Genomic DNA, 20393 nt, shown 5'->3' with positions numbered 1-20393 from the left:
GCTAATCATCTCCTCTCCCCTGTAACTATTCCCCAGGTCATTGCTGTAAATGAGACTGTGTTCTCAGTCAACTAACCTGGTAAAATAAGGAGTGTAATAAAAAGTAGGCTAAAAAGGTGTTGATACATCCAAAGTGGCTGCGGCCAGCACCAGCCTTTCCTCCAGTCCAGGGCTGCCTGGTGGAGGGAATGTTTTTGCTGAGGCCTAGTGCCACCTGCTGCCCAGGCAGCGTTACAGGCAGTAGACCTCTGGAGAGTTGCCATGACTGGGCGCTGTAACCCAATAAGGGTTTCCATTTGGAAAATGTGGTGCTGGAAATTTGACCGGCAGCTTTTGAAATTTACCGGACATTTGAGAAATGTACTCGCCCATGCAAGACCTGGATGCAACAATGTGTGGTACAATTTATTGAAATATGATGCACACTTTGAAGATGTTACAATAACTGTCCACATGGACTTTTCCTCAGCCAACAAGATGAGTAAAGAACAGCAAAATCATTAGCTTATGTCAATCTACCATAATCCCCATCGTAGAAAAATGTACCTAGGCATATTCTATTGGTCAGCTTGTCGAGAAAGAAATAGCCCACTCCAAACAGACTCTGGGACAATTGATCGCAAATTCATACAACCAGTAAGCATAGGCTACATAAAAACAAGTTAAAAAGCATTGAGTCTGATGCAACAGATAAGAACATTTAGCTTAACATTTTGATGAACTATTTCTTCACATTATAAACACAGCAATGCGCACAAGGCAGTAGTGAAAATGTTCGAACCATAATGCAATTAGCGGGAAAACTGTTGTCAAAATTGTGCGCCTTTGGCTACTGGACAACGAAAGAATGTTGATGTAGAATAATTGCCTCCGCGGACATGGTCAGATTGTGGATAGCTCACTTTGAAGCAAGGTAAAACATACCTCATATGTGGTAAACTTTCAGGTTTTAATCAATTAAAAATATGTTGTCAAAATGCATAGATGTGTGACGCGCTGATGAAGCCTGCCTCCCGTTTCCTATGCGTTTGCTGTTTGAGATGCTGTATAAACAGCTCTCGCGATGTCTGACAGATTTTCTACTCAAAGGCTTTGTATCTCTCTATGCTTTGCACGTGTGCTAAATAAGATACAGCGCATTTGGAAAGTATTCAGATCCCTGGACCTTTTCCACTTTTTGTTACGTTACAGCCTTATTCTAAAATGTATTTAAAAAACAATTTAAAACATTTTAGAATAAAGCTGTATCAAAACAAAATGTGGAAAAGTCAAGGGGTCTGAATGTACACACGTGCCAATTTAATTCCACTAAATTACGCAAAGTAAGTTATAGACCGATAAGCATGACCATCAAATGTATTTCCATTGACTGATATTTCAATCAATGAATAAGCTAAAAAGCATTATTTTGCAATGTGATTTTGTCTTCTCCCAGACAATTGACCGGCACCAATTTTATTTGAAATTGGCTTTTCGATTTAAAAATAATTGTTTACATACCATGCATAAGGAAAGTATTCAGACTCCTTTCCCACATTGTTACAGCCTTATTCTAAAATTGATTTTTTTAAATAAAAAATGCCTCAATCGACACACAATACCCCATATGACAAAGCAAAAACATTTACTAATGTATTAAAAATCAAAAACATTTACTAATGTATTAAAAATCAAAAACATTTACATAAGTATTCAGACCCTTTACTCAATACTTTGTTGAAGCACCTTTGGCTGCGATTAGAGCCTTGATTCTTCTTGGGTATGATGCTACAAGTTTGGCACACCTGCATTTGGGGAGTTTCTCCCATTCTTCTCTGCAGATTCTCTCAAGCTCTGTCAGGTACGATGGTGAGCATTGTTGCACAGCTATTTTCAGGTCTCTCCAGAGATGTTCGATTGGGTTCAAGTCCGGCTCTAGTTGGGCCACTCAAAGAGAATCAGAGACTTGTCCCGAAGCCACTCCTGTGTTGTTTTGACTGTGTGCTTAGGGTCATTGTCCTGTTGGAAGGTGAACCTTGGCATTAGTCTGAGGTCCTGAGCGCTCTGGAGCAGGTTTTCATCAAGGATCGCTCTTGTATTTTGCTCCGTTCATCTTTCCCCTCGATCCTGACTAGTCTCCCAGTCCCTGCTGCTGAAAAACATCCCCCCAGCATGACCGCCATGCTTCACTGTAGGGATGGAGCCAGGTTTCCTCCAGACATGACACTTGGCATTCTTGCAAAATAGTTCATTTTGGTTTCATCAGACCAAAGAATCTTGTTTCTCATGGTTTGAGAGTCTTTATGTGCCTTTTGGCAAACAAGTGGGCTGTCATGTGCCTTTTACTGAAGAGTGGCTTCCGTCTGGAAACTAACATTAACGCCTGATGGTAGAGATCTGCAGAGATGGTTGTCCTTCTGGAAGGTTTTCCCATCTCCACAGAGGAACTGTAGAGCTCTGTCAGACTGACAATCGGCCCTTCTCCCCCGATTGCTCAGTTTGGCAGGGCGACCAGCTCTAGGAAGAGTCTTGGTTCCAAACTTCCTCCATTTAAGAATGATGGAGGCCACTGTGTTCTTGGGGACCTTGAATACTGCAGACATTTTTTGGTACCATTCCCCAGATCTGTGCCTCGACACAATCCTGTCTCAGAGCTCTAAGGACAATTCCTTCAACCTCATGGCTTGGTTTTTATTCCGACATGCACTGCCAACTGTGGGACCTTATATAGACAGATGTGTGCCTTTTCAAATCATGGCCAATCAATGTAATTTACCAAGGGGACTACGATGAAGTTGTATAAACATCTCAAGGATGATCAATGGAAACAGGACGCACCCGAGCTCAACTTTGACTCTCATAGCAAAGGGTCTGAATAATTATGTAAATAAGTTTTATTTTTTTATACATTTTCAGACATTTCAAAAACCCTGTTTTCGCTTGGTCATTATGGGTATTATGAGGTAACATCTGAATACTTTCTGAATGCACCAAGGTATTTCTGTCTTATTTTTAATAGATTTGCTCAAATTCCTGGAATCCTGTTTTCACTTTCTCATTATGGGTTATTGTGTGTAGATTTTTTCAGAGTCTGAATACTTTCCAAATGCACTGTATATATCATTTTATAAAAATAAAAATAAATGTCCAAAAGCTGACTATTATTGGCTAACGGAACCCCATAAAAGTAGGAAACTCTTCCTTTTCCTTCCCCCTTCCTCACACACAAACAAAACAAGGCCAAGTCACTTTGCTGCCTCTACACAGACACAATCCAGCTTGCAAATTCATGCTAGTGCGCATAACCACGCGCACGCATGCAAACACCCACGAGACAAACAACAAGGCCAGCTCTTTCATCTGAAAAGAGCCTACCAGCCTCAGGTTAGAAATGCTGTTGTGTGCATATGATTGACAGCATGTGTGGGAAAGACAACACAGCAGATCCAGAATTTTCATAATCAAAACGACACACACACAGCAGAGACGGCTAGGGTGGCTGGTAGTGATTTAGCCGACTACAGGACATGGCTCTAGTACAAGAATCTTCAGAAGGTATTTGACACAGACATGAAGAGGGGGAGAAACGGAAGCGGGTATCCATCCATCATCAGTGAGTGACTAACTTAACAGGCACCAGTAAAAAAGCAATCTGCAGTAAGGCTGTTGAATGTGTGCGTGCTAGGCCAGTTCACACTGAGAGACGAAAGGTATCAGAAAGCACAGAGTAAGCCCTTACTAACACAGTACTGAGTAAGCTTAGGACAAGCCAGAATACAAGACAAAAGTGTGCATGCAGCTGTTTCATTGTCTCAAATGGCTGCATCACTGTGACTGCCTGGCCTGCAGATTGATTCTGGGTTCTGTGGTTTTGGTTGACTGGTAAAGAGTTTAGATATAAAACCACAAGACAGTTGGTGGGTTATTTTAAATCTATTTGATGCCAGGCTTTATGGCAGCAGCATAACAAATACAGTGGGGCAAAAAAGTATTTAGTCAGCCACCAATTGTGCAAGTTCTCCCACTTAAAAAGATGAGAGGCCTGTAATTTTCATCATAGGTACACTTCAACTATGACAGACAAAATGAGAAGGAAAAAAAATCCAGAAAATCACATTGTAGGATTTTTTAAATGAATTTATTTGCAAATTATGGTGGAAAATAAGTATTTGGTCAATAACAAAAGTTTATCTCAATACTTTGTTATATACCCTTTGTTGGCAATGACAGAGGTCAACATTTTCTGTAAGTCTTCACAAGGTTTTCACACACTGTTGCTGGTATTTTAGCCCATTCCTCCACGCAGATCTCCTCTAGAGCAGTGATGTTTTGGGGCTGTTGCTGGGCAACATGGACTTTCAACTCCCTCCAAAGATTTTCTATGGGGTTGAGATCTGGAGACTGGCTAGGCCACTCCAGGACCTTGAAATGCTTCTTACGAAGCCACTCCTTCGTTGCCCGGGCGGTGTGTTTGGGATCATTGTCATGCTGAAAGACCCAGCCACGTTTCATCTTCAATGCCCTTGCTGATGGAAGGAGGTTTTCACTCAAAATCTCACAATACATGGCCCCATTCATTCTTTCCTTTACACGGATCAGTCGTCCTGGTCCCTTTGTAAAAAAACAGCCCCAATGCATGATGTTTCCACCCCCATGCTTCACAGTAGGTATGGTGTTCTTTGGATGCAACTCAGCATTCTTTGTCCTCCAAACACGACGAGTTGAATTTTTACCAAAAAGTTATATTTTGGTTTCATCTGACCATATGACATTCTCCCAATCTTCTTCTGGATCATCCAAATTCTCTCTAGCAAACTTCAGACGGGCCTGGACATGTACTGGCTTAAGCAGGGGGACACGTCTGGCACTGCAGGATTTGAGTCCCTGGCGGCGTAGTGTGTTACTGATGGTAGGCTTTGTTACTTTGGTCCCAGCTCTCTGCAGGTCATTCACTAGGTCCCCCCGTGTGGTTCTGGGATTTTTGCTCACCGTTCTTGTGATCATTTTGACTCCACGGGGTGAGATCTTGCGTGGAGCCCCAGATCGAGGGAGATTATCAGTGGTCTTGTATGTCTTCCATTTCCTAATAATTGCTCCCACAGTTGATTTCTTCAAACCAAGCTGCTTACCTATTGCAGATTCAGTCTTCCCAGCCTGGTGCAGGTCTACAATTTTGTTTCTGGTGTCCTTTGACAGCTCTTTGGTCTTGGCCATAGTGGAGTTTGGAGTGTGACTGTTTGAGGTTGTGGACAGGTGTCTTTTATACTGATAAGTTCAAACAGGGTGTGCGTAAGCCCCAGTCTAGTTGTGCTCAGCTGACAGCTGTGGTGAAACAGATCAACAGGGCAGTGCCCTACGTGAGCCTGTTTTACAGAGTACTTTAAGGATGTTAGTTCAGGATGGTTCTCAGGGGCTTAGGACACCAGCAGGGTGCAACAGGCCTAGGCTGTCTCTGACAGTGCCTCTATGGACACTGGCTAATAACCTTAGCATGAAAAAGACTGTACAGTGTGCATTGTAACAATGCTCCAAATAAGAGTAATCTCAGTGACATTTTCGTGTTTAATGATTTGCCCGGCAGCACCTGTGATGTGTGTATAATATGACGTCATATTAGACAATATCAGAGAGCAAACATCCTCCAGAGATAGAGCTCATGACAGGACCTCTAGCCTATCAGTCCCACCCTCCACATCCTCCCTCCAGGCAGGATACACCAATGACTGTATATACACACAGTATGACTGGACAAAGCTATTCGTCATGTGACACTATTCATTCCTATGTGCAGACTCAATAGCGCATTCAAGCCAAATGAAGTTGGTTAAGATGACGTCACATGTTGACATAACATGCGCCGTCTGATCTACTCCAGGAAATGAAGTTGCAGGCTGACCCCTCTCATTGAATAACTTGAGTTGTAGGCCGACCCGTGTACTGTACGCTTCCATTAGTAACTAAATTATCCTTATTATTTCTACTGTGTGCTATTTAAAATAAATCGGTTCAAGTACATACATCTGGTGTATTATTATTGATGCCATGATTGTCTTCTAAACATTTTTCAATTTACACAAAAACAACCACGAAGACTACATGGAGTAGCCAGCCAAATAGAACAAGTAGCCAGCCAGGGAGTTTTGGCTGGCTACTTTGCAGAACGAGCTCTATTTTGTTGGCCTCTGGTACATTCTAATGCCTTGATTCCATCCAAAATAGACCAAATTATTTAATACTGTAATGACTTCACCTCCCAGATTAGTCAAATTAGTTGGAGTAGAAATACATGACTTCACAATAAAAATGTAAATGTATGAATTCAGTGTGTTAGTTGTTTTGGATATGGCCTAGCCCTATAAGATCAGGACCATTTAGTTGTTTTGGATATGACCTAGCCCTATATGATCAGGACCATTTAGTTGTTTTGGATATGACCTAGCCCTATAAGATCAGGACCATTTAGTTGTTTTGGATATGACCTAGCCCTATAAGATCAGGACCATTTAGTTGTTTTGGATATGGCCTAGCCCTATAAGATCAGGACCATTTAGTTGTTTTGGATATGGCCTAGCCCTATAAGATCAGGACCATTTAGTTGTTTTGGATATGACCTAGCCCTATAAGATCAGGACCATTTAGTTGTTTTGGATATGACCTAGCCCTATAAGATCAGGACCATTTAGTTGTTTTGGATATGACCTAGCCCTATAAGATCAGGACCATTTAGTTGTTTTGGATATGACCTAGCCCTATAAGATCAGGACCATTTAGTTGTTTTGGATATGACCTAGCCCTATAAGATCAGGACCATTTAGTTGTTTTGGATATGACCTAGCCCTATAAGATCAGGACCATTTAGTTGTTTTGGATATGACCTAGCCCTATAAGATCAGGACCATTTAGTTGTTTTGGATATGACCTAGCCCTATAAGATCAGGACCATTTAGTTGTTTTGGATATGACCTAGCCCTATAAGATCAGGACCATTTAGTTGTTTTGGATATGACCTAGCCCTATAAGATCAGGACCATTTAGTTGTTTTGGATATGACCTAGCCCTATAAGATCAGGACCATTTAGTTGTTTTGGATATGACCTAGCCCTATAAGATCAGGACCATTTAGTTGTTTTGGATATGACCTAGCCCTATAAGATCAGGACCATTTAGTTGTTTTGGATATGACCTAGCCCTATAAGATCAGGACATTTAAAAAAAAAAAAATAAGATCATCTTTAACATTAAACTTGTCTTCTCTTGAGAATAAAGTAATATTTACAGTTTGAGAAACAATATAGAAATGCAGGAAAAGGATTTTAAAAATGCAAACATGCAGTGGGATGACCCCCAAACCCCCCGCCAGATTGTATAAAAGTGGGGGTGCACAAAGGTATGATTGAAGATCGTTGATTAAATCAGTAGGCCTATATCAATATCTTTAATAATACTAGGTATCATTAGATTTTAACCTTTTTATAACCTTTAATCTCTATCATATTTTGGACCAGAATGAGGCTCTCTCACCACTCCTCACTGCAGGAATAGTAGGTATTCAACCTCTTGATTTAATATGTTCATAATTTATCTGTAGATAAATCGCTAGTACCAGATCGGACCACTTTTGCCTCCAGAACTGCCTGAATTCTTCAGGGCATGGAAACATTGCCCAATTGGTATCAAGGGACCTAGCGTGTCAGGAAAAAAACATTCCCTATGCCATTACACCACCAGCCTGTACAGTTGACAACAGGCAGGATGAGGCCATGGGCTCATGCTGCTTACGCCAAATCCTGACTGCCATCAGCGTGACGCAACAGGAACCGGGATTCGTCAGACCATGCAATGTTTTTCCACGCCTCAAATATCCAGTGTGGGAGATCACATGCCCACTGGGGCCGCTTCTTATTGTTTTTAGCTGATAGGAGTGGAACCAGACGTGGTCACCTGCTGCAATAGCCCATCTGTGACAAGGACCGACAAGTTGTGTGTTCCGAGATGCCGTTATGCACACCACTGTTGTACGGAGTCGTTAATTGCTTGTTTGTGGCCCACCTGTTAGCTGGCACGATTCTTGCAATTTTCCTTCGACCTCTCATCAACAAGCTGTTTTTTTGCCCACAGGACTGCCACTGACTGGATGTTTTTTGTTTGTCGCACCATCCTTGGTAAACCCTAGACACTGCTGTTGTGCGTGAAAAGCCCAGAAGGCTGGACGTTTCTGAGATACTGGAACAGGGCCGCCTGGCAGCAATGAGCATACCATGCTCAAAGTTGCTTAGGTCACTCGTTTTGCCCATTCCAATGTTCATTCGAACAGTAACTGAATACCGGTCTGCCTGTTTTGGCAGAGCTCATTCAAATAATAGCCAATGTGTAGAATACCCAAATATGCAATCTTCCAGTAAATACATTTCAGTAAAATAGTCCTTATGCATAGAGTTGTATGGTTTGTTGAACTTTGAAACTAATGTTTTTTGTTTGGCATACATTTCAAGTGAAAAATCTTAGTCTCAGCATAATTCCGTTACCGTGGAATTGCCCTACATTAACCTCACAGCCAAAGACAAGTAGATCACTGACTGACTGATAATCATAAGAGGACATACCTTCGACAAGACAAGTGGGAGTCTCATGGCAATCATCACTACAATCACCATGTCTGTTGTTCTCTGTCTGTTTGCAGTGATGCCTGTTTGTAGCACTAGGCCTACCAACCCTGCAATACTGTTTGTATAGGCTTTCCACCCAAACCACAGTGACCGATTGCCTTGCTCAACAAATATAACTGGCCTATAGTAGGTAGGGATGTGCATCTTTCCATTTCAAGATGATTCATATGAATCTTGGCTCCCATACGATACGTTTTAGTTTGAAATGATTCGATGCGATTCTGTGCACTAACATTTAGCGAATAAAGATAAATTTTCCATACTAAATTTAAATCTGTTGCTGACAGAACTCATGAGCTGGATCTGTCTGCGCTGCTGTCTGGTCTGTCTGATGCAGGAGCGCAACTGTAGTTTTAGAAGTAGGGAGGACATAACTTTTGTTTTTTATCCAGTCGGATAAACACTCCAAACCACCTACCCGACACTCGGAGGCGTCCGCGTGGTCCTAAAGCACACCGTTGCCTCGTTTTGTATCACATTCCAATGATAAAACTGTGGGGGCGGGGGACAAAAATGCCATTTCAGAATGTGGGGTGTGTCCTCCCCGTCCCCGTCCCCAGTGAAAGTTGCGCCCCTGGTCTGATGTGTCTATGGTGTTTGTAGTCACCTGAGCCATAAGGGATCCTAGTGGGCATCTACCACCCCGCTATTAGATTAGAGGGAGGCAATGTATGTTTGTTTTTTAACCCCACTTTTGATCACCCATTTCTCATTTTTCCAGATTAAAATTGTTTGAGCTTGTATCAATATTTATCTTCACACAATTAGCCATGACATAACCAATGAATATATAGCACAACTTTGGATTTCACCCAGTCTCAAACTGAAATGGTTTTGACCGTTCGGAAGTTATGGAGTAAGCTCCTCCATTTTTTGAACATGCAGTGCTGCTTCGCTCGCAAAAGTGATGGCCATCATCATTTTGAAATGATCATCTTTACCCTGGATATCTAAAAATGACCATATACACTGATTGTATATAGCAAAACTACCAAAACTATAGCTGATGGTGAACCTGATCAAAATCAAATCTAATGTAAAGCCATGTTCAGCAGGTAGGCTATAGCCATATGAGTTGTGTCTCTGGTGGCTTACTTATATTCCGGTAACAGCGCATTTGATAACTTATCAAATCAATAATAAAGCCTAATATTGCGCAAGCCATTTTACAGGCATTTGAATGATGAAGGTGCTACGCAGATGTGCAAGATCAGGAATAAGCCCCATACCTCTCTTTGCTCAACACATGAAGCAGGGCACAGTGGGAAGTTTGACCAGGCTACTGATATGGCCTGGGGTTGTTCAGAATGCAACATGACTTGTAGATCAACACAGTTGTCATAAAAGATTAGGTATTTTTAGAAGGTAGAAAGTAATATGCGCAAAAAATTTTTGTGAACCAATCATTTGTAACGTTTTTCTGACCGAGTATCTACATTTGGATCGGTTTGGGGTCCCGTGGACCGATCCCCTCCTATCTTAACTATTTGAATGTGTGACCGATGCATACAGGTGAATCCTTACATCCCTAATAGTAGGTCCAGTGGTTCTCATTTCAGCCTCATGTTAAAACACTAAACCGGGACATAAAAGATACCACAGGGTACCAAGAACAACAGAACTGACTGTTGTCATCCAAGTATGAACAGTCAGAAACAGAGCACTGGGTATTGCTAGTGAGTAAAAGGACTAGGCTAGTTCAAATGATTTAGGCTATAAAAAGACTAGTTAGTTTATAAACTGCATGAATTATTAGTTCATCAATTTGTCGGGGCATGGATTCTACAAGGTGTCGAAAGAATTCCACAGGGATGCTGGCCCATGTTTGCCACTGTTGTGTGAAGTTGGCTGGATGTCCTTTGGGTGGTGGACCATTATTGGTACAGACAGGATACTGTTGAGTGTGAAAAACACAGCAGCGTTGCAGTTCTTGGCACAAACCAGTGCGCCTGGCACCTACTACTAATACACTGTTCAAAGGCACTTAAATATTGTCTTGCCCATTCTCCCTCTGAATGGCACACACACAATCCATGTCTCAATTGTCTCAAGGCTTAAAATTCATAACAAGTGACATCAATAAGGGATCATAGCTTTCACCTGGTCAGTCTAGGTCATGGAAAGAGCAGGTGTTGTTACTGTTTTGTACACTCAGTGTACATCCAGTTGATTCAAGGCTTTTTCTCTAGGAGTAGCCTATATCCCTGTGTAAACTATGGGTATGTCAAATACAGTAGACAATAGCATAGAGCATGTGTCAAACTCATTCCACGGAAGGCCAAGTGTCTGCAGGTTTTGCTCCTCCCTTATACTTGATTGATGAATTAAGGTCACTGATTATTATAGGAACTCCCCTCGCCAGCAAACACTAGGCCAGGGTTTCCCAAACTTGGGCCTTGGGACCCAAAGGGGTGCACGTTTTTGTTTTTGCCCTAGTACTACACAGCTTACTCAAATAGTCAACTAATTATCACACTTTGACCATCTGAATGAGCTGAATAGTGTCAGGGCAAAAACCAAAACGTGCACCCCTTGGGGTCCCACGGCCCGAGTTTGGGAAACGCTGCACTAAGCCCTCCATGGAATGAATGACACCTCTGGCATAGAGGAAAAAGATAAACTAGCTACAAAATAGGTCTACAAAAAAAACGTTTGTTAAAAGGATATCAGTCACTATTGCAATTATCCAAGTTAACTCAAACTTCCCTCCCTCCCTATCATTCGCTCTCTCAACAGTCACCTCTTGGACAGTCATAATGACAATGATCTAGATTCTAAACTCACATTTGTAATGTTCTGATAAGATCCTACAATATTATTGGGTACATTTCACTCCTGTCATTTCCTCATTGAGCATTGTGTAAGTCTATTCTCAAATTTCATCAGAGAATTGAGGCATATTTCATTACTTGTTAAGACACCTAAACTTTACACCTCCTAAGTTCACCTTTAAATGACACCTCTGCTGTTCCTTTGGTTGTGCTTATAGAAGACATATTTCCTCTGATGCACAGACCCCCTGCAGTCTCCATTAACCACAGAGGCAGTCAATTTAGATTCAGGTGAGTAATGAAGAAACCAGAATTAGTCTTCTGCCGAGTCATAATTTACAACTGAAGCAGAGGCAGTCTGTTAGAGCAGATTCTGGGATTATTGAGGAATGGCTGAGAATATACAACCCCTACACAGAAATACACACAGGGTGATGACACCACACGTCTTTACAGGAAAAGCCTTGACGGTCACCTGAAACCTTCAGACTCAGATTAGAGTATCATCTCATCGCCCCTCGTCTGGCTCTCTTTCCAAACCCCTGACCTGACAGCAGCCACACAGCACAACAGAGACTGGGGGTCCGGTTACTGCCTGGTGAACACAGACACTGGTATTCCTGAACATGAAGGAGGGTAGTGGGGGGACAGCAAGCTGCATGGACAGGTGGTGACACACACACACACACACACAGCTCGTAAAAGACGGATAGGATAACCTGAGACCAGTCAGGCTTTCTGTGAAGAGAGAACAGAGAGCAGGTCTGTCCTGCAGGGGTGAATAATACAATACTAGCTAGCTGGGTCTGTTGTCCTCTGCCACAGCTGCTCTGCAAGATAGTGAAGTCAGCGCAATGGAACACCTGTATGTTCAAAGTCGTACTCTGATTCAATAGCCTAATTAGTGGGGTTTTAAATCAAGACTAGACAGACAATTACAGCTGTGGCTCTGCTGGTTTGGTTCATAAATAGATCCAAAATGAGTCGAGGGAAATATATTCAGTGAAAATTGGGCCATGGAAAATGTACAGTAGCAAAGACAGAGGAAACCACCACACTAATTAATTAACCCCTTTTCATGGCAACCCGTAGCCTAGACATCACACATTGGGCTTTGTCCCAATGACAAAAAGTAAGCCTGTACCATGGCAGTGAAAGCCCACACTTTACATGTTATCATATATCCTTTATTCCCTTACTATAGGCCTACATGTCATTGAATATTCATTTCAAGGTGTCTCCATGAACTCATACAACACTGAGCTGAGTAAAACCTGATATCCAGCTGATTATGAATGCCTGAGAGGTAAATATACCACATGATGTCATTAGTCTCTGAGAAGAGAACATTTTAAAATAGACCCCCAATTGACTTAATCGTCATGGCAATGCAGGACTCCGCTCTCTGTTTCAACAATAATGTGTGATTGTTCTGAGAGAGGTGAGGTGGGATAATGAGGTAAACATTTTAAAGCAGGTGAAGATATTTTGTCAAGAAATGGAAATGAAACAAATTATGAAGGAGAAAAAAAAGACATTAGAAATCACAAAAGGAAAATACTGGAGCTGGTCTAGGCTACTTTGTGTGTGAAAGATAAACTATTTTCCAACAAACTAATAAGGAAAAAGAACATGACCTTTGCTCCCCAAAGAGCATAAATCAGTGGTCTGATAGTTAAGGAGGAAAAAGTCTTACCGGGTACATCGTACCACTTTGCCCCGTTGACGATGCCATCCTCGAAAGTCTCGTCAGGGGTATCTGGGCACTTGGGCTCCCCGGTCCTCATGACGGGGTGGTTCTTAGCGTAGGTCAGCGCCAGGTGTTTAAACAGGTTGTCGTCCACAGAGCGGCTGTAGTAACCCTGCATTACGTGGGAGGCCGAGTCATCAAACGGGTAGCTGGCCACCACAGTGCCACCATGCAGGTTCCCTGACAGGACAAACCTGGAGGGACATAACAACAACACAATATTATCAGGAGGCAGGGGATATATAGTAAGCCTAGTATCTACTGTCTGCAGCAGGAGGAAGGGAAAGGGGGGAAACATTTAACTATCCGAGGCTGAGCTGAAGTACACACACAAGCACGCCCACATTCCCATCCAAGGGTGCTATAGTGGAGCAGGTTGATAGCGATGTGGACACCAAGGAACTTGAAGCTAAGGTCCAAACACACCATGACAGTCGTGAAGAGGGCACGACAACACCTATTCCCCCTCAGGAGGCTGAAAAGATTTGGCATGGGTCCTCAAATCCTCAAAAAGTTCTACAGCTGCACCATCAAGAGCATCCTGACGGGTTGCGTCACCACTTGGTATGGAAATTGCTCGGCATCCGACCGCTAGGCGCTACAGAGGGTGGTGTATACGGCCCAGTACATCACTGGGACTGAGCTCCCTACCATCTAGGACCTCTATACCAGGCGGTGTCAGAGGAAGGCCCTAAAAATTGTCAAAGCCTCCAGCCACCCCAGTCATAGACTGTTCTCTCTGCTACCGCACGGCAAGTGGTACCGGAGTGCTAAGTCTGGGACCAAAAGGCTCCTAAACAGCTTCTACCCCCAAGCCATAAGACTGCTGAACAGTTAATCAAATGGCCACATAGACTAATTGCATTGACCCCTTATTATATTTTTTTGCACAGGCTCGATGTACACTCCTCACTGGACTCTAACCACACATTCACACTGACACTCCAACACACACACACACACACACATTAGAATTCCTTCACACACGTTGCTGCTACGCTCTGTTTATTTTCTATGCATAGTCACTTTTCCCCTACCTACATGTACATATTACCTCAACTACCCCATACCTCCTGCACATTGACTCAGTACCAGTACCCCTTGTATATAACCTCACTATTGTGTTACTATTTAGTCTTTATTTAACTTATGGGGCGACAGGTAGCCTAGGGGTTAGTGTTGGACTAGTAACAGAATGGTTGTAAGATTGAATCCCCAAGCTGACAAGGGGGAAAAAAATCTGCCGTTCTGCCCCTGAACATGGCAGTTAACCCACTATTCTTAGGCAGTCATTGAAAATAAGAACTTGTTCTTAACTGCCTTGCCTAGTTAAATAAAGTCATATATATATTATTTTTTATTAATAATGAATACATTTCTTTATTTAACTTATTATTTTTTATTAATAACAGTTGGGGGCTCGTAAGTAAGCATTTCACAGTAAAAAAATCTACACCTGTTGTAATTGGCGCATGTGACAAATAATTTGATTTGGTCTATTGTGTTCTACTTCCTGTCCGCGCAGGAGGTTCTACACACCAGATGGGACTATAACGGTAACAGCAACATATCCTGCAGTAGTGCCAAAAACATTACCAACACATAAGATAGCATTGTCCTGACTGTAAAGCTAAAGTGCTGAGCTGCAATACGGGTTTATAACAAATAGGGCTGACTAAAAAAAATCTTGGTCGACCAATTTAAAACATGTAGTTTTTCAGACCAATTATATGTATTTTTCCATATATAGACAAACCCTATGTGCTTTAATAAAATCAGCTATATGCAATAACATGACATCATTAGATGTTTTTCAACAGCTGTTTGTTCAGTGACAGCTGGAAGAGGAGGTATAGTTTGTTTTGACAGGTCCTTAGACAAAGGTGGCCAAACTAAAGTTGTATGGCAGGTTACTTATGTTGGCCTATTGGAGTCGGATGTTGATCGAGGGCATTCACAACTGTTAGCTGGCAACAGTGGGCCCCTAGGTGAATGGATAGATCCTTCAGGGGTCCTTCTGACTTGCCTAGTTAAATAACAAATCAAATAAATAAAGGGGGAGGGAGGGGGTATTTAGGGTCCATGAGGAGGTGCTTCAAAACAATAGGAACAATGATGGATGCAGGCTGCCTGTTAAGTCCTTGGTTTTAGCAGTTAGGGATGTCTGTGTAGCCCAGGGTCCTGGAGTGCCGCAGCCACTTCATATTTAACTGACCTGGAGGATCAGGTGTGTGATGTGTTGAATTTAGGCAATTTGTAAAGTGATCAATTATCTCAGTTGGTTAGGTGTCAGAACAAAATTCTGTAGTACCTGGGCCACTCCAGGAAACGGGTAGCCTACCCCTGGTGTAGCCCATAAAGTTGAGCCCCATCTCACCATTTGAATTTGATTATAAACAATGTAAACTAAACAAACCATGGTGTATGTAGGTCTATGTAAATAGAAAAGAGAAAGAAATACTTACTTTTTCTCCAGAATCCATTTAATGACAGCTGTAACCTCGGGAATATCCTCTTGCTGGACGTTGATTTTGTCAAACTGGTCAGGAAAACTTCGGTTGAGGTCCACGTTCCTGGCGTTGGAACGACCCCCTGCGTCGCCACTGCAGTCACCCTCTCTCGACCTTTCGAACCCGTCTGGGTTCATACTGGGCATAATGTAAATATCCGTGCTCGTCACCAACTCCGTGATACGCGGGTCTTCTCCATACCTCGTCAATAGGTAGTCCACAAGGTAAACCAATACTTGCCTCGAGATAGTTTCGTCCCCGTGCATGTTCCCCACGTATTTACATTTGGGTTTTCCCGGTACGTCAGCGTTGGGGTCCTTTGTGATTCGCATAACCCACAACTCCCTGCCCTGCACGGACTGGCCTATACTGGACAGGTTGGCGATGTGAGAGTATTTCAAGGCCATGAACTTCAGTAGCCGGGTCATTTGCACATAATTGTAGTATTTTGTATGGTCTTCTACCTCTTTTGCTGCGGTGTTGCTTCTGACAAGCCTCGCCTCGCCGACGCGCAGAGCCGTGATGGGGACAACAACAAAAAGGAGGAAGACGAAAAGTGAGACACACAGTTTCGGCGCTGTATGTCGATGCTCCCGCAAATATGTTGCCATGTTTCCGACTCTCTTACCTCTTGAACATCCACTCTTGTGAAATGAAAAGGTGAACATTGCTAGCTAGCTAGCTAACCCAGACTGGATGCATCCAACATCCCGTTAAGCTTTCAAAGGGGCGGTGCTTTGGTTTGACGTCACTCTCCTTGAGGAGGAGCCTCTTTTTAAGGTGGTTTGCAGAATATATCATCATTTGAGTACAGTACTATAGTGTATTTTAGTTCTATACGTTGATATCTGTCAATATTAGTCGGTATTGTAATATACCAAATAAAATACAAATTTAAGTGCAATGCTTTGTATAAATATTTATTCAACTTGGTAAGTTGTAAATTCCCATTGTTGTCTCAATATTTCCATAGTCTCAATTTCCCAACATGTTCCTCATGCAGTATTGGCTGTTAGCTACCCAATTGCATTGGATAAACCTGAGCGATCGCAAGCATTTAGGCACGATTTGTTCTATAATAGTCAATATTTCAGATGGAAAATGGTACTGAATTGAGACTGGCGTTTTTAGTGTTGCCTGAGAGAGGCAGTGTTGGATAAACAGTTCACGATGTCTCAATAAAGCTGGGTTAAATTTAAACATTTTACTTTACACAAAGTATTTCACTCATGATTGAAGCTTTGTATTTTCTTTTGCATTATTGCTAAAATAGTTTAGATTTCTGGAGTTTATATTTGTGTGCTATAGGGTGTAATATAGTTTGCTTTTGGTATCAAGGTACACTTAGTAGACACTTAATATTTATGTTTCCTATATTTATTATATCCAAGGGTTGAAAGTGTTTGTTCAAGGAGATGGGATTACTGAGAACTGCTGAGAAAATATACTAGTAGAGAGAAAAAATGGTTAATACAAGTATAGACAATTGATCCCAGAGCAGGTTAATACCAGACTTTTGTATCGCTGTTTATTTTTGTTGCTCATTCTTTCTTTATTGATCACTGTGGCTGTGAATTCCCCATGACAACACTGAAGAACAGCATCAAAGCCTGGGTCGTACCACCACACCAAACAAGACCCTTCACTCCGCTTGCTGTGGGGCGTATCCGCCACTTTCATTTTCTTTCTTATTCTCTCGTTTTTCTTCTTTCTGCAATGGAACAAAACAGAAGTGCTGTAAACATATTTGTTGCTGTGGAGCACCAGAAGCTTGGAATGATAGAGTGGAGGAGGGATAAGAGGAGGAGGGGTGAAAGAAGGAGGAGGCTGTGGAAGAGGGAGAATGCTGTGGAAACCTTCACTGCTGGACTACTCCCTGTAGTGTTTGTACTCTCCAACATGACAGTCGCACTCCATGATGTACTGGTAGCCAGCCGCGTTACCTGGGGAACTGCTAGCACACCCAGCGAAAGGGGGAAAGGGAGGAAATATCCAGAAAAAAGCCCCAGCCCTTAGTCTAGGCCCTTGCAGATCAGAAAGAGTTGGCCTCTACAGTACATGTTAATCCTCTATATAATATCCAGGGACACCATATAATAGCACATTATTCTCATTTTTCACCATAGTGTCTCTTTAACACATTTGGCAAAGAGAGGTCAGTAAGGTCACAGGACACTCATTGACAGTGCTTTTGAAAGTATTCAGACCCCTTGACTTTTTCCACTTTGTTACATTACAGCCTTTTTCTAAAATTGATGAATTAAAAAAAGTCCTCAATCTACACACAATACCCCATAATGACAAAGCAAAACAGGTATTTCAAATTTAAAAAAATAATAATAATAAAAAAATACCTTATTTACATAAGTATTCAGACCCTTTGCTATGAAACTCGAAATTGAGCTCAATGGCTCGGATCCACGGAGCCAGGGCTGGATGATAACCCAGAACACACTGGAAGGGAGTCCGCCTGGTGGAGGAGTGACGCAATGAATTCTGGGTGTATTCCACCCAGGGAAGGAATTGGGCCCAGTACTCTTGCTGGTCCTAGCAGTGACTCCTCAGGAACCTAACCAGCTCCTGGTTCATCCTCTCCACCTGCCCATTAGACTGAGGCTAGTAACCGGAAGTGAGGCTGACCGTGACCCCCAGTTTCTCCATGAAGGCTTTCCATACCCGTGACGTGAATTGGGGGGCACGGTCGTAGACGATGTCCTCCAGAAGGCCATAGTGCCAGAAGACCTGCTGGAACAGTGCCTCAGGATGACTTTGTGTAAGGTAACTGTGGTGATGAGGAAGGGAAGGCTTTCCTGGTACAAGGTCTCCACAGTGAGGGTGAGTGGTGCTGTAATGTGAGTGATAGTGCCGGATCCCAATGGTCATTTATCCAAGGCTTGGACCGGGAAAGGAGAGGAGAGCGGGTATGTGGTGATGTTCAGGGAGGAGACGAAGGCCTGGTCGATAAAATTCCCCGTAGCACCTGAGTCCATTGGAGCCATAGAGACAACAACTGAGAGATAGCCAACCAGTGAAATGGAAACCAGGGAGGGTTTAGCAGAAAACGATGAAGGAATACTCATGCCTACCCTGGGAGACGGCTGATCACAGGGCCGTCCCTCTGCCCCAGTGGACTTAGGTTTGGGAGCCGGTGCTCCTCCTGGCCGCAACAGGGACACAGGCCCAACTGTCTCTGGCAACTTCACTCTGCCGCGGAGAGATGTGTATCTCTATAGGTTCAGACTCTGCCCCAGGACGGCCAAGGCGGAGGGTGAGGGGCGATAGAAGCGCCGGCGCCCCCGAAGAAGGTTGTCCAGGCGGATGGCCATCGCGATGAGTACATCAGGGAAAGGTTGTCGTACTGGCACACCAACCACCTCGCGCAGTCCTCTTCAGAATAGGGTGCTCATTCAATTATCTGGAGGCTGCCACAGTCCTGAAGGTGAGGGCCTACTCCTCAGCGGTCTGAGCACCCTGCCGGGGTTGGAGTAGTCGCTCAACTCCCTCTCTGCCCTCTTGTGGATGGTCGAAGACCGCCCTAAACAGAGCCATGAACCTCTCATAGGAACCTAGCGCCTCCTCTCCTCTCTCCCAGACAGCCGTAGCCCACTTCAACCCCTGCCCGGTCATCAGTGGCAATCTTGGACTTCTCGGTGGTGGGGCGAAATAGAGGGAGCACTGGAGTAGGAAGCCATGGCATTTCGATGGAGTACCGTCATACTTCTCTGGAAGGGACAGTAGGGAATCTCTGACCTGGACGGACGGCTGGGTAGGCTGGTCGACTGGCTCACTGTGACGACCCATGGTCGGATGCCCTCTGAAAGGTATATGGGGAGCCTTGCTGGTGGTGTCGAGGCGGTGGAGAATGCAGGAGGACATCCTCCATGGCCGTACCCAGTTGCGCCAGCTGGTTGTGGTGTTGGTGGAGTAGATGAGCCTGTTCCTGGACCTTCTGGAAGATGGTTTCTCCTCTGCTGCTTCCATATTGTGAGGTAGTATTCTGTCACGTATAGGCAGGGAGTCAGGTAGCAGGTGCAGTAGAAGAGTTTAATAACAAGGATGCAAGGCAAATGAACAAAACTATGGAACATGAAAACAAACCAATACTGCCTGATGACTGAGGCTACTGAGGGCTAAATAAAGGGAAGGTAATCAAGGTGATGATTAAGTCCAGGTGTGCTTAATGATGTGGAGCAGGTTTGCGTAATGATGGAGAGCAGGTGTGCATAATAATGGTTGCCAGGGCCAGTGGTTAGTAGACTGGCGACGTTGAGCGCTGGAGAGAGGGAGTTGGCGTGACACTATTAATGAATATTAGAACGTAGCCCATAGAGTAGAGTGCCTGTCTGGCCTAGCCTGACAGGAACAGGAAGTGGGCTTCAGGTAGTTATAGTCCTGCATGTGTCCTGAACAGAGATTAGAAGATATGAAAATATAGCCTATGTGTAACGTTCGTCGTCCTTGTCTGAGGAGGAGTAGGAGAGATCGGACCAATATGCAGCGTGGTACGTGTCCATGTTAATTTATTCAACAGAACACTAAACAAAATAACAACAGAGAATGAACCGAAACAGTTCTGAAAGGTGACATACACTAAACAGAAAACATTCACCCACAAAACACAGGTGGGAAAAGGCTACCTAAGTATGAATCTCAATCAGAGACAACGAACGACACCTGCCTCTGATTGAGAACCATACCAGGCCAAACACATAAACAC

The 20393-nt window shown here is 43.3% G+C and overlaps 1 protein-coding gene across 1 annotated transcript in view; it reads right to left on the bottom strand.

Moving 5' to 3' along the window:
- The window catches only part of LOC110507689 (carboxypeptidase D), a 35064-nt gene extending 18637 nt beyond the window's left edge, over positions 1 to 16427 (bottom strand). Inside the window, exons 1-2 of the mRNA XM_021587841.2 lie at positions 15632 to 16427; positions 13113 to 13360 (exon numbers count right to left, since the gene is read on the bottom strand). Of these exons, the coding sequence (XP_021443516.2) occupies positions 13113 to 13360; positions 15632 to 16344 (961 nt within the window). The 5' untranslated portion in view covers positions 16345 to 16427. The remainder of the gene's footprint in view (positions 1 to 13112; positions 13361 to 15631) is intronic.
- Positions 16428 to 20393: the final 3966 nt, after the last annotated feature.

The sequence above is a fragment of the Oncorhynchus mykiss genome, chromosome 27 (assembly GCF_013265735.2).
Source record: "Oncorhynchus mykiss isolate Arlee chromosome 27, USDA_OmykA_1.1, whole genome shotgun sequence".
NCBI classification, from domain to species: Eukaryota; Metazoa; Chordata; class Actinopteri; order Salmoniformes; family Salmonidae; genus Oncorhynchus; species Oncorhynchus mykiss.
Note: the sequence above shows the minus strand (reverse complement) of the source record. Positions and strands in the feature narration are given on the sequence as shown.